We start from the raw sequence: 14244 nt of genomic DNA on the forward strand, positions 1-14244 counted from the left end.
ACATTGATCAATGCGGTGCCTATAGGCTGTATTACACAGAGTGATAATCTGCCCAATCAGGCCGATTCGGCAGATTATTGCTCCATGTAATAGAGGCAACGATCAGCTAAAGAAAAGATCATCAGCTGATCTCTGTCTTTTAACATGTAAAAAAAAAATCAGTGTCTGCTGACTGTGCATCGCTACTTGTAATACTGATGGATGGCTGATGACAGAGTAAGGAAAATAATAAAGTTTATACTTACCTCTCCAGGCTTACCGGTGTCCTGCAGCCTTTACCTCACATTTTCTGCTCCCTGCAGCAGCATCTGACACTTCGGGCCCCGTATCTGTACTGACAGGGCACTCAGCCAATCACTGGCCACAGTGCTATCCCATCTCGGTCAGTAATTGGCCGAGCGGCTTGTCACTGAAAGACAGGGCTTGAAGAGGATGCGAAAAGCAGCACAGTAAAAAGGCATTAGGACACTGGGGGAGCATGGGTAAGTATAAACTTTATTGTGCAAGGGCTAGACGAACATCACTAAATATATTGGGTCATTTTACACAGCCTTATGTACTGCATTGATCTGTACAAGCAATAAGGGTATTGCTGATAGGAGTCCCCTGGGGGAAGTAGAAATAAGTGTATAGGAAAAATAGTGTTTTTTTGTTTTGTTTGTTTGTTTTTAAGGGAAACTATCAACAGGTTAGGCCAGTGCTTCCCGAACCTTTTCTACTGGAGCTTCACCCTACAAACAAAAGTACTGCCTGGGCCCCACCTGACTGACCAAGAGGATACTGCGGCCTTACCATCTGGGGTGGAAGTCCATGCAACAATAAAAATTATTGCTCAGTCTCCCCTTTATTTGTCTCCTTAACTCCGTATAATATTAAAATAAGCCCTGAATTAGTCAATAACGTTTCTAAACCAGATATTGTTGCAGTCAGAGAAAGGGATGTGCAGCTTATAGTCACTTTTGTGAATACTGCCTCTCCAGCTGTGCCTCACCAACCACTAGGGGGCGTCCTGATATGTCCTTTTGTGCAGGGGGCACTGAGGATGAAGGAGTCTTAAAGGGGTACTCCAGCGGGGGGGGGATGGCATTTTTTCCCTGGGACTGGGGAGGAGGTGGCTGAGGGAAACGACGTCCACTCACCTCTCTGGTTCCAGCGGCGGGTCCCGCATCGCGGCGCTCCAGTGCCCGGTTCCCGTCCGCTTCCTGGTATCTGACGCGGGCCTGAGACAATACGTCTCAGGTCCCCTCAGCCAGTCAATGACAGAGGCCCGCGTCAAACACCAGGAAGCGGCCGGGGACCGGAGCGCCGCGATGCTGAGGGAAACAATGTCCACTTACCTGCCCGGTCCCAGGGGAAAAATGCCCCCCGCTGGAGTACCCCTTTAACCCAAACTATTAAATTTTGACATTCCTGATCTCGCATATTAAACAGCGTAAGTGCAAAAACCAGGCAAGGTGCAAAATTGCAGAGTTTTTGTCACATAACAGCCTAAGTTTGCCTTTAAAGGGGTAGCTTAGAAAAAAAAAAAAAATATCTTTTATATTACTAGTGATGAGCGAATACTGTTCGATCGAATGGATATTATAAAATAGTTCGCCGAATATTCGAAAAATATTCGATAAGCGTTCAAATCCCCCAGCTTGCGTTTTTTACCTCCAAGTAGTCGAATAGATGTTTTTCAATAATCAAATTCTTGTTGCCATAGACTAATGGGATCGAATATTCGCTCATCACTATAAATTACCTGGTGCCAGAGATCTGTAATTTACAAATGAATGAATACTCCGTGCTCCATATTAGAGATGAGCAAATTTACAGTACGTGAAGTGAATAAGTGAAGTGAAGTGAATAAGTGAAGCGATTTGTTATCTCGGCAATCCGCTCATCAGCCGGATGCTTTAAATCTCTCTGGGTGCCTGGAAAAGCTTCATCAAGTCCTGGGAAACTAAGAGAAGTTTCCCGGGACTGGATCCAGCTTTTCCAGGCACCCGGGGAGGAGCAGCAATGAGTTAAAAGGTGATTTGAGGTGGCAGCAGAAAGCACTGTGTCAGATGAAAAAAAAAAAATACACCACTTCCTACAGGACATACAGCAGCTGATAAGTACTGGAAGTTATTTTCAAATATGCATAACTTTCTGACACAAGTTGATTAAAAAAAAAAACTAAAAAAAAAACCCTTCCCCAATAAGTTTTAATTACCTCTCCCATTTTATATACAAAACACAAAAAAAGTATATCCCTTTGGAGCACTGCTCTGCCCCCAAAGCACCAAATAGGCCCTACCCCTGGCTCCACTGATAATCTACCAGAGACACAATCACATTAACAACTGCACAGGAACGGCGCCGAGGAGGAAGGTGAGAGACATGTCTGCATCCTCAGCGCCATGGGCACTATAGGGAGCAGGTTAGATTTGTCTTACCTGCTGATAGTTCCCCTTTAAGGGTATATTCACACGGGCGGGCTCGCAGCGAGATTCTCGCTGTGAGCCCGGCAGGTCCTGGCAGTTCCCATACATTACATACTTGCTGCGGTCTTAACGACCGCAGCGAGTATGTAATTATACCGCCCTTAACCCCTCTTAACCCCTTCTGCTCCCGGCCGGCTCCCCCGCTGTAAGCATACTTTACCTGTCCTTGCTGCACGGGTCCGGCGTCCTGCTCTCCCGTCCGGCCAATCAGTGGCTGCGGCTGGGCAACACACTAATTGGCCGGACAGGAGAGCAGGACGCCGGACCCGTGCAGTAAGGACAGGTAAAGTATGTTTACAGCGGGGGAGCCGGGCGGGAGCAGAAGGGGTTAAGGGCGGTATAATTACATACTCGCTGCGGTCGTTTAGACCGCAGCAAGTATGTAGTGTATGGGAACTGCCAGGACCTGCCGGGCTCGCAGCGAGAATCTCGCTGCGAGCCCGTCCGTGTGAATATACCCTTAGGCTCTGTGCACATACTGTATCTTGGTCAGTAATTTTCAACCAAAACCAGGAGTTGATTGAAAACATAGAGTGGCTACACACACACGCTAAAATTAAGTGGAAGGCCGTCATTTAACGGTACAACGCCCATTGTTTTAAAATAACGGTAATTGTTTGTCATTATATGACGGCCATCCACTCGATTTCAGCAGTGTGTGAACATAGCCTTTCTGTGTTTTTAATCCACTCCTGGATTTGGTTGAAAAATGCTGAGCAAAAATACTGTGTGGGAACATACATAACCTAAGAGTGGGAACACATGTACCAGAATCGCAGCGGATTCCGCACTGTGATTTCTGCTATTGACAGTTTGTATGGGCGTACATACTGGCAGCGGATTTTTCATGTATGTAAACCTCACCCCCCTTAACCCCCCGCGGCCCGGTGAATACATAACCTGTTTGTGCTCCGGCCTGCTTCTGTGGTTCCTGGCTCCCTGGTGTCCCGTTCAGCCAATCAGTGCACTGCCCTGCCATAGCCACCGATTGGCTGAGCGGGACGTCGGGGAGCCGGGATCCACAGAAGCAGGCCGGAGCGCGGATAGGTAAAATACTCACCAGGCAGCAGTTGAGTAAGGGGGATGGGGTTTACATACTCGCAGTGGAATAAAAAATCATCTGCGAGTGTGAAATCTGCCACGATTCCAGAACACGCTGGGAGGTGCCCTGCCGCAGTGCCCTGATTGGCTGAGCACCGGGAGCCCAAAGCAAGCCAGAGCGGGGACCCGGTAGAGTATGTACCTGGGCCGCGGGGGGTTAAGGGGTGCTGACTTTGACATACTGTCATTCTGCTGCAAGGATGTCATCCCATTGAAGTGAATGGGAAGGTATCCGCAGCGGATTTCACTGTGAAATCTGCTGTGGATACAGTACGTGTGAACCTGTCCTTAGGGGTTAATCACACAGCCAGGACTGCAGCTTAGGGACACCCTGTGTTGCATTTCTCCTGTGACCTCAGCAGTGACCTTTGCCCTTAAATCGTTTAACGCTTCCTCCGTCATCCATTGTCCTGTGCAAGTTGATGGACAGAGATGCCGCCAAGATGGCAGGACACTTGTCCGCTATAGACGCCCTAGTGAGCGGATTCCTTTGAATGTAGGACAGGAGTTATAGAGCATTTCCCAGGGTGCACTGTGAGGGCACGTGGAGATGTTTAGCAAGGTCTCCATAGCCGCTACAAAGAGGTTCTGCAGCGGCCTATCCTGCTGACTGGTTGGAGCCTGTTCACATTACATTTGTGTCTTCTAAGGCTAGATATGTTGGCAACATGTCAGTCAGACAGGCATGGCCCCATTGAGTTAAATAGCCCCCACATATGTCTGACCATATACCTGCTGTGTGCCTATAAATCAATAGAACCCCATGGCTGCCATGCACAGATACCGCAGCTCCCATATCACAAGCCAATAATATAAGTATAGGAGTCCTGAGGTAACCAGGTTATCAGGCCCCACACTGACATTACAGCCCGCCAATCACGTGATCACCACAGCACCGCGCGCTATTCCTCAGCTGACCGCTAGGGGCGTGGTCCTGGAGGAGGAGGAGCATCTCTCTGCTGACCGCTAGGGGCGGGGTCCTGGAGGAGGAGCAGCCTACGAGCCGCCGTTTATAAAAGTCTACGGGGCGGCACTTGGGTCACCTGCGTTTGGTTCTCGGAAGAAATGGCTTCAGCGAGCGGCAGAGGAGCGGCTGCAAGAGCGCCCTGCAGGTGTGGTGACTGAACATGGCTGATTGTGCACTATCCCTGCCCATTAGTGGTTTACCTCTGTGGTGGGAGGCCCGGGTAGCTGAGGGCTCGGGTCTGCTCTCCTGCACCTGTGGCTTATATCACTAGGGAGCTATCCACCATAGCGGTGACTGGATCTGGGGGGCATAGCGGTGTACTGTGTGGTATCTCCCTCTGGTAGGTAATTGGGCATGCTGGGGGACCCTTCCTGCTACCTGTACAGACTGTGCTGCTTAAAGGGGTAGTTCACTCAAAACTTATTTTTTTTGCCAGATAACCCCTTTAAAAAAAGTCAGTAGTCTTCCAGTACTTATCACCTGCTGGATGTCCTGCAGGAAGTAGTAAATCCCCATAGATCAGGTCTCTTCCCCCCCCCCCTCACTGGTCTCAAGCCTGCTCTACTGGGGCCATTACCACCTCCTGGCAGAAAGGCGTGAGATGTCTGGAATATATATATATATATATATATATATATATATATATATATATATATATATATATATATATATATATATATATATATATATATATATATATATATATATATATAATCTCATTTATTATTACACACACACACGGGAAGCTTCTCCTTAGTTATATAAAGTCAGGAATTTTGTTGCATTGCGAATTAGTAGAAGATCCTTTGGGTCACCAATTCAGTCTGGAGAGGCGGCTGTATTCTCAGGTGTGGTTTTTTGGGTTTTTTTTTTGTGTCCTTGGAGGGAGAGGGACCTTTACAGCTGCTGTCAGGTGTAATTACTGTTCTACCCCTTGGTAACCCCTCTAACCAATGATCTGGGATCCATGACTACTTCTGGCCTTGTTGTGCCAGCCGTATTTATAGGGAACCTGAGTGGGCCATTTTAGATATTGAATGTGTTCCCCCACCCCCAGAAATACTTTATAAAATAACCCCCTGAAACCCTATTACACAGGGTGATATGGATATATGTGGCTGGCAATCACCTGGTTTAATAGGGCTCTAGGGTTCACTGTGGACTCAATTTGATTGGCTCTGTTCACGTGTCCGACAGTGTTACTAGATCGTGATCCACACTGGGTATAACTTAATCTGCTTACTGGATGGCAGGACTAGGTGAAAACACAATATATTACAATGTATAACTACATAAAGGAAGTTGTGTCAGTCATTTTTTTTTTTTTCAGAAATCAATAGTACAGCCGACTCTATGAAACTTTGTACTTGGGGTTATTAGGCAAATATGCCATTATCTGCATTCAAAAAGACTTCCCAGGTTTCCCCTCCTTTTTCTCATCCACTGCTCATTATCAGGAAATCTTGACTTGCATCAGTCGAGCCCTGTGTAATCTATGGAGGGGGGAGGAGGGAGATTAGTCGCCAGCAGAGAACAAAGGATTACACAGTGGGACCTGTGTGAAAGCCAGTATTCAGAGGTCACCGCTGACTTCGAGGAGATAGCTGGTGATGTAGCTGTAAATTAACTTTTTTTTTTTTTTTTTGTCCTGATTTGGTGCCTCATCTCCCTCTTCGCCTCTCCAAAGAAAACCAGGAAGACGGGGGAGAGCTTCAAACTGCTTTTTCATGAGAAAAATGTATTTTTCGGCTAATAAACCCAATTACACAGTTAAACGCCTGCACTATTGATTTCTGCAAAAAAAAAAAATGTAATCGACAGGTACACTTTAAAGGAGAGATGAGTAGAACGCTAATGTCCGTACAAAATGTATAGACACGTTTGATTCAACTGAGGATTTAGCATTTTATACAAAACGGTCTATAGATTTTATTCCATCTTTGTAGAAATTTGTCTTACGACCTAAGCAAGTGACTGACCTATCTGGGTGTTATGTGCTTTGTGTTACTGTTTTTGGTGATCACATACGGTTTGTTCTGGCTTCAGAGCGTTTCTCCGAGGCACCTGTAGATGGGGGACAAATTGCCGCTTCTCCCATGATAAGAAGTCTGTTCCTGTTTGCCGCCACTTCCAGAACGGGTTCTGTAGCTATGGAGACAAATGCAGGTAATGTTCTCAATTTGCAAGTGTAAGCTCCCCATTACGCAGAACAATCAGGCAGATCATCGTTCCATGTAATATACTTTTGGTCCTGACCTAAAATCTTCAGCAGCTGGGCGCACTTCGCTACGTGTAATAGAGCGCTTTCTGGCCAGTGATTGGCTGAGATTGGCTCTGAAGCTACAGCGGCAGCTCAGGAAGTGAGCAGAGGGCGGTAGAAGACTGGGAGCCTGGGGAGTTAATGTATAACAGTTTAGGGCAAGAGCTGCATGGACATCGATAACAATGTCCATGCATTCCTTTGAACGATTAAGTCGTGTAATAGGCTCAGTAATGGAGCGCCAATCTAGCAGATCTGTGCTCGTTTACTAAAGTGATCGGGCCATGTAATACGGCCCTAAAGGACCTTTTACCTGGGCTGATTATGGGCAATGAATGTTGCTAGAAATTCTCCCGTGGCCGGTAATCGGCCATGTAAAACTGACGTTAATCAGCTGAACAGCTGATTGGGTCTTTAGAGCCGGCCTTCAAAACAGAAAAACTGATAACACAGATACTGTATATGGTTTCTTGGTATAGAGGGATCTAAAATCAGACTCCTCTCCTGCTCTGTGGTGGTTCTGTCCATAACATAGCTGACCATGTGCCATCCCCAATCTGAGTTAAGGCATTGCTTTAGCCAGTGGCTTTGTGTATGGTCACTTTGACCCTACAATTTGCTTGGAATAGATTTTAGTATTTAGATATTGCATGGCTTAACCTGTAAAACCTTTTCTCTCCAGTTTCCTACACCTACCACCAGGTCAGCATTCGGATGCCCCTTCAAGCCGTAGAGTCTCTGAGCCTTGCATTGTTCCTTATGTGCCTACCCCTCAAGTTGGACGTAGAGTCTCAGAACCATCTGTTACTCCTTTGCAGTCTGCTGCCTTTGCAAGTCAAATGGCTTCTGCTCAATTGCCAAGAGAGGACTGGGCGCTTGCAGCAGAATTTGTCCCACGAAATCCAGGTTGGTGAATAAACTTTCCTTCACACCTTGTTGGCCTGTGTTCTCATTGGGTATTAGGGACTCGCTCCTCACTGAATAGTGGTGCGTGTTCCTCAGGAGTGTGTAAGGGTCCATTCATGCTATGGAATTGGCACAGAATTTCAAGCGGAGTCCGCGGTGCAGACTGAACTTGAAGTTCTAAGCTAAATCTGTAGTGTGAATGGACTCTTACAGATGTAGTCCAAATTGTCCATGACAGATGTATAGCTATATCTACAGGTCTAACTTGTAGGCAAATTAAAGATGTAAAAGTACTAATAAAGGATTCATGTATGGGTGAATTTATACAATAAACTATGATGGTTGGGTTAAAATTCTGATTGTAATATAGCAATTTTTTTTTAGCATCTTCTGTCAGTTAAAGGGGAATGATCAGCAGGTTAGATCAATCTAACCTGCTGATAGCCCCTTATAAGCGCTGGGGACACTGAGGAGGAAGGGGTGTTACCTTCCTCCTTGGCACCGATCCCATGCTGTTGGGCTTGTCTGCTATGGAGCGCCATTAGGAGCACTGCTGCATCATCCGCACCACCCCCCTCTTGTCTCCAGTCTGGTTGGATTTGCAACTCTGTTCCATTGAAGTGAATGGAGCCTAGTTGCTGACCACACCTGAACTGGAGAAGAGTTGTGTTGTCTCTAGAAGAATTCCTCCCTTTGGCCAAACTTGATGAACATGTCACTTTATTTTTCTATCTGTACCAACCGTTAATGCTGTGTTGTGTGTTTTTTTTTTTTTTTTTTTTTATAGGTCTTGTGAGATCTGTTTCTAGTCCAGTCCTTATGGATAAATCCAAGGAAACAAAAGAGCAGGAGGACTCGGAGCTCCAGACAACCTTGAAAATCCTGCATTCTAAAATGGTTAGTACAGGAATGGTCCTTGACATATAAAGTACACTTAAAATATGCAGAAAAATACTCCATTACATCTCAGGCAGTTATTTATCATTTGTGAGTCTTTTAAAGTTGCACAAAGTGGTGAATGATTAAATCTGGTCAGTACCAGGTGAATATTCTAAGTGTTTAGTGAGATGGTTTATGCTGGGTTTACACGGAACGATTATCATGTGAATTTGCATGATAACGATCGAATTGGAACGATGATCATACATGTAAATGCATCGAACAACGAGAAAAATCGTTCATTTTGATCTTTTAACTTGTTCTTAATTCGCCGATTGTTTCGTGTAAACAGTGCTTCACTGATTTTACCTATGTGCGAGATAGGCATAAGCGGTTGGAAAACAAAATTTTCTGTACGATATAGCGTTCCATCTAAACGCTGATAGTTATAAAAGAAAAATCGTTACTTAGAAATCGTTGTTTGTACATTTGGCGAATTATCGCTCTGTGTAAACCCAGCATTATTTTCTTTACACCTGATTGGAACACAACTCCCTCCTACTGATGTGTCAACCCTATGTACAGTGTTCTTAGGAAAGTATATATAAGTGAATACTCTGGGTTACAGTGACATTAATGCAATGATTACCACAGGTGCCAATAAGTGACTTTTTTTTTTTTGGCATTCTGTGCTCAATATAGATGTTTACCCACAAACTCTAGATTCCCATTTCTCATTGACCATTGACCACCCTATCAGTCAGTGTCGTAGGCAGGAATCACTGCAAACATTTGGTCTAGTGTGTAAAGATCATCAACTTGGCTTTATAAAAAAAAAAAAAAAAAAAAAAGCTATATTTCTGATAATGTGCTTGTATAATGTAGGAAGACTCAAGCCTTCAGCATGAGCGCAGCAGAGATGTGGTTTGTGGGATCTGCATGGATAAGGTTTATGATAAACAACGACCAGAAGAGAGAATATTTGGGATTTTGCCAAACTGTAGCCATGCATATTGTGTTGGCTGTATCAAACGCTGGAGGAAGACTCGGGACTTCCAGAATGAAGTTATAAAGTGAGTGTTCACTATGCATAGATGAATGCTGCTCACATTTCTCATAATAAAATTGAAACTATGCCTGGACAAAGTAACTTCAGTTAACTTTTTTTTTTTTTTTTTTTTTTTTTTTTTTTTTTTTTTACGCCAAAAGGGGCTGCCCTCAATGCCGTGTAAAGTCAAGTTATTTTATCCCACATAAATACTGGATTGGAGACTCTGATGAAAAAATACAATTGATCCAGGATTTTAAAGCTAAGACTAGGTAAGTACTTATGAAAGATTATATAGCTCATGAAATGCATTCAGCTAATGTGTTGAGAAAGCATAGGCTTACAGTAACATTATGGGTAACCTATCCATATACAAACACTTTGCGCATTCTTAGATGCTTCTCAGTGTGGACAGAGCCCAAAAACAACTGGAACCTGTCAGGTTATAAATGGACTAATCTGTAAACTGTGCATTAGGGTCCTACTACACAGTCCAATCAAAGTGTGAACAAGTGCTATTTGCTGAGCAATTACACAGGCCAACAATCGGGCAGCACAGACATTGTAAGCAATGTCTGTGTAGCCCTTGACTGACTTATTTTAAATTTATTACCTTACCACGTTCCCTGATGTCCTTGGGCCTTCATTGGTCTCAGCCCTCTGTTCCAGTCTCGACTGTCTGTTCACACAAGATTCTTGGATTGGTCCTACAATGTCTTTCAAGCAGACTTGGTTACGTGGTTTGTTTGAATAATTTCACTGTAACATCCCATTTCCTTGCAGTAAGATCCGCTGCAGGTTCTTCATTAGAAGTAATGGCTACTGCCCTTTTAAGTCTGAATGTATTTATCTTCATGATTTGCCACATGGTTACCGAAGGCGAAAGAGAAAAGATCAGCGAAGGGCTAGTGCCTCTGCTCTGGTGAGTAAAGCCTTGTATCATGCTATCTTACTGTACCTCTAAGGGTCCTATTCCACGGGCCGATGAGGGCCTGATAATGTAAACTGTGCCTATTGCACGGCCCGATAATAGTTTAGCGAGGGCTGCAGGGACATGATTACCAATGCCCTTGTGTTGAAACCCCCATAAAAACCTAGCATGTTGTAGGGCTTCTCTTGCACTCCTTCTTCCTCCCGATCCCACATGCAGCAGCTTTGGTGCCTGTCTTATCTGACAATCACTGGCCAGGACCGCCGCGGCCAGTGATTGGCTGAGCAGTCTGTCAGCTAAGACAGGCCACACCGAAGCTGCTGCTGTGCATGGGACTGGGAGAAAGGAGCGCAGGAGAAGACCTGCAACATGCTAGGTTAAGTATGGTGCTTCTGAAATCATCGGTCGCGCATCTTTCAAGCAGCAATGCGCGGTTGGTGCCCAATTTTAGGTTGGAACCTAAATAAGTGATCAGCCGATGACCTGCTCATCGTTGTCTCTATTCCAGAGTGCTAATCGGCCAAATTGGGCCGATTATCACTCCGTGGAATAGGCCCCTAAGCTAGGGCTGTACTGTAACTTGTAGCTCTGACTCTTGGCTGCAGTCACAAGATTGTACACGGCTCAGGCAATAGTGCTTCAAAAGGATGCAGTGTAGCCCATGCTCTATAAATAAAAGGTGTGTGTTTTGTTCTCAACTGACTTGATGTGTCTCAGTCTTATTCACAGCTGGTAGGAATTTATGAAGAAGACTTTAGTGAAGAGGAAGACATTGACCTTCTGCACTGTGCTCTGACCCTTGCGCTCATTGAAGATCGCTTTCAGCTTACCCTGGGGTTTCCTGAGGAAGTTGAAATCTTATTAGGAGAATGCAGAGATTCTGAGTGACTATGTTTAAACGCCATCTTGTGGTGTGTGCATTGTGTGGGGTTTTTTAGATTTGGGTTTTCTTTTCTCCTTTAAGCATAGCTCCTAACGTGTTTTTTTTGCTTACACCCCTGGGTTTTACCGCAGCAGTGCCTCTTCCCGCAGGCCTTTAAAATAAAACATTGATTCCTTGAGGCAAACATGTTATAAAAAAAAAAATATAGCTTTTTAACATTGTTACTAAAAAGGTTATTAGAATAAAGAGTTTGTGTATTTTGACTTGTGTGTGTTTCAAGTTTGTAGTTGTACATGTTTAAAGGGGAACCTGAATCTAACCTGCTATGGTTCCATAGGGTCATAAGGTCTTTAAAAAAAAACAATAAAAAAAATCATTCTACATGACAGTAGAAGCGGCAATCAGGAATTTTTCATTATGACTTATTGAAACCAAAGCCACCCCCAGTGGTTCATATACCCCAATGTAGTCACTGTTTCTATAACTCGTGTGCCTTGAGTACTCTGACCCAGGAAGTCTCACTCACCTTCCAAATCGTAGCAGATCCAGGCTGGGGCTTGTATCAGGGGACAGGACTGTAAGCCTTCTCCCCGGACAGAGTGCTGCATGTATGTGCCCACATCTGTCCTCATTCCTTCATGCTCCCTGCAGTCTGTCAGCACTTGTTTCCCATACTCTCCATTATTGTACAGTAACTTATAATATCACAGATTCTGCTGTTTCTGAATGTTTTCATTAGTTTTACAGAATTCAGAATTATTTTTGGAGTGGGGAACCAATAGTCTGCATTTCTATGATTTCTTATGGGAAACTTTGCTTTGGTTTAAGAGGTGGATTAAAAGCAGTCCCGGAACGAATTATGCTCTTAATCCAAGGCACCACTGTATTGTCCCCAAAAGTTAAAAGGGTTATCCAGCGCTACAAAAACATGGCCACTTTCCCTCTACTGTTGTCTCCAGTTTGGGTGGGGTTTTAAAACTCTGTTCCATTGAAGTAAAAGGAGCTAAACTGCACCTGAACTGGAGACAACAGTAGGGGGGGAAGTTTTTGAAGCGCTGGATAACCCCTTTAGGGTATATTCACACGAACGGACTCACAGCGAGATTCTCGCTGCGAGTCTGGCAGTTCCCACACACTATATACTCGCTGCGTCCTTCTCTCCCGTCTGGCCAATCAGTGTGTGGCCCAGCCACAGCCACTGATTGGCCGGACGGGAGAGCAGGACGCCGGACCCGTGCAGCAGCGAGGAGAGGTAATGTATGCTTACAGCGGGGGTGCAGAAGGGGTTAAGGGCGGTAGAATTACATACTTGCTGCGGTCGTATATAGTGTGGGAACTGCCAGGACCTGCCGGACTTGCAGCGAGAATCTCGCAAGTCCGTTCGTGTGAATATACCCTTAAACCACCAATATACACTTCTGGGAAATGCTTAGTCTTTACTTCCTGGATAAAATGGTGATGTCACGCCCCGACTCCCAGAGCTGTGCGGGCTGTGGCTGCGGGAGAGGATGATGGCAGAGGGATGCTCAGTGTCCCTCCAGTGTCCTGTGTCTCAGTGTCCCCCTGCCATCATCCTCTCCAGCAGCCACAGCCCGCACAGATCTGGGAGTTAGGTCTTGACATCACCATGTTATCCAGGAAGTGAAGCCTTGATGCAGTAGTACGTGCAGGGGGGAAAAAAAGCTTTATAAACATTTCCCGTAATTGGTGTATATTGGGGATTTGTATAACTTTTGGGGGACAATACTTTAATAAATTTTATTTGATTTAGTATGGGCTTTTGCTGTACCACATATGCTGAATATGCTGGACAATGGATCAGTGGGCCTCTGCTGTTCTAAAGGGCCTCTTTGCCTGTCACTCACTTCTGCAGAGAGCCATGACAAGTTACAGCCTGGTTTCTGCCTATGGCATACACAGCAGGCTGGATTTAAATACTATTCTCTAGGATATAAAGTTAGAGGAAGATGCATAAGATATAGTAGTGAGTTTTAGGACAGCAGTACAGAACCTTGGCTCTCCAGCTGTTGCAAAACTGGACAAAGCATGATGGCAGTTGTACTTTGCAACAGCTGGAGAGCCAAGGTTCCCTACCCCTGTATTAGGCACTGTTTTTTTTTTTTTTTAAAGGGGTTACCCAGTGTACAAAAATGGCCAATTTTGCCCTACTTTTGTCTAAACCCCACCTAATCTGGAGACAAGAGTGGGACAAAAGTGGCCATGTTTTTGTAGTGCTGGATAATTCCTTTAAGGGTGCCTTCACACCTACGGGATCTGTAGCGGGTCTCACTTCTGCGGCTTTGCAGCGAGATCTGCTGCGGATCCAGTATCATTCACCCCTATGATAGCACATACTCGCAGTGGGATTGACATCCCACTGTGAATATGTGCTTTGACACCCCCGCCCGCCCCCCCCGCTGTCTGCAGCCATGCTGCCGCATCTCCCCCCATATCTTCTGCTGCAGCCCGCTGCCGAGAGCATACGTTACCTGCCTGGCGGCGAGGCTGCCTCCTCTGGTCCTGCTCAGAGCAGCTGAGCGGGACTGGAGCTGGGAGCGTCACTGCAGCCGAGCAGGTAACGTATGCGCTCGGTGGGGGGTTAAGGCACATATTCACAGCGGTGAGTATGTGCTATCTTAGGGGTGAATGGTACTGGATCTGCATCGGTTCTCGTAGGTGTGAAAGTACCCTAAAAGGGTTATTCAGCATGAGGCCTTATTCATATGTTCAGTAATATTTTCTAGTCCTGAAACAACCCGCTAAAAATTACGGATTGGACATCTGTAGTACATCCGTAA

General features: G+C 45.3%; 1 protein-coding gene across 1 annotated transcript; it reads left to right on the top strand.

Moving 5' to 3' along the window:
- The first annotated feature begins 4502 nt into the window (after positions 1–4502).
- On the top strand, positions 4503–11709 carry LOC138793120 (E3 ubiquitin-protein ligase makorin-1-like). The gene is made up of 8 exons (XM_069971456.1): positions 4503–4684; positions 6586–6705; positions 7482–7705; positions 8493–8602; positions 9470–9657; positions 9794–9904; positions 10416–10554; positions 11281–11709. The coding sequence occupies exons 1-8, from the start codon at positions 4638–4640 to the stop codon at positions 11449–11451; spliced, it is 1110 nt and encodes a 369-aa protein (XP_069827557.1). The 5' UTR covers positions 4503–4637; the 3' UTR covers positions 11452–11709.
- The last annotated feature ends 2535 nt before the right edge of the window (positions 11710–14244 follow it).

Source organism: Dendropsophus ebraccatus, chromosome 5 (genome assembly GCF_027789765.1).
Source record: "Dendropsophus ebraccatus isolate aDenEbr1 chromosome 5, aDenEbr1.pat, whole genome shotgun sequence".
NCBI lineage: Eukaryota > Metazoa > Chordata > Amphibia > Anura > Hylidae > Dendropsophus > Dendropsophus ebraccatus.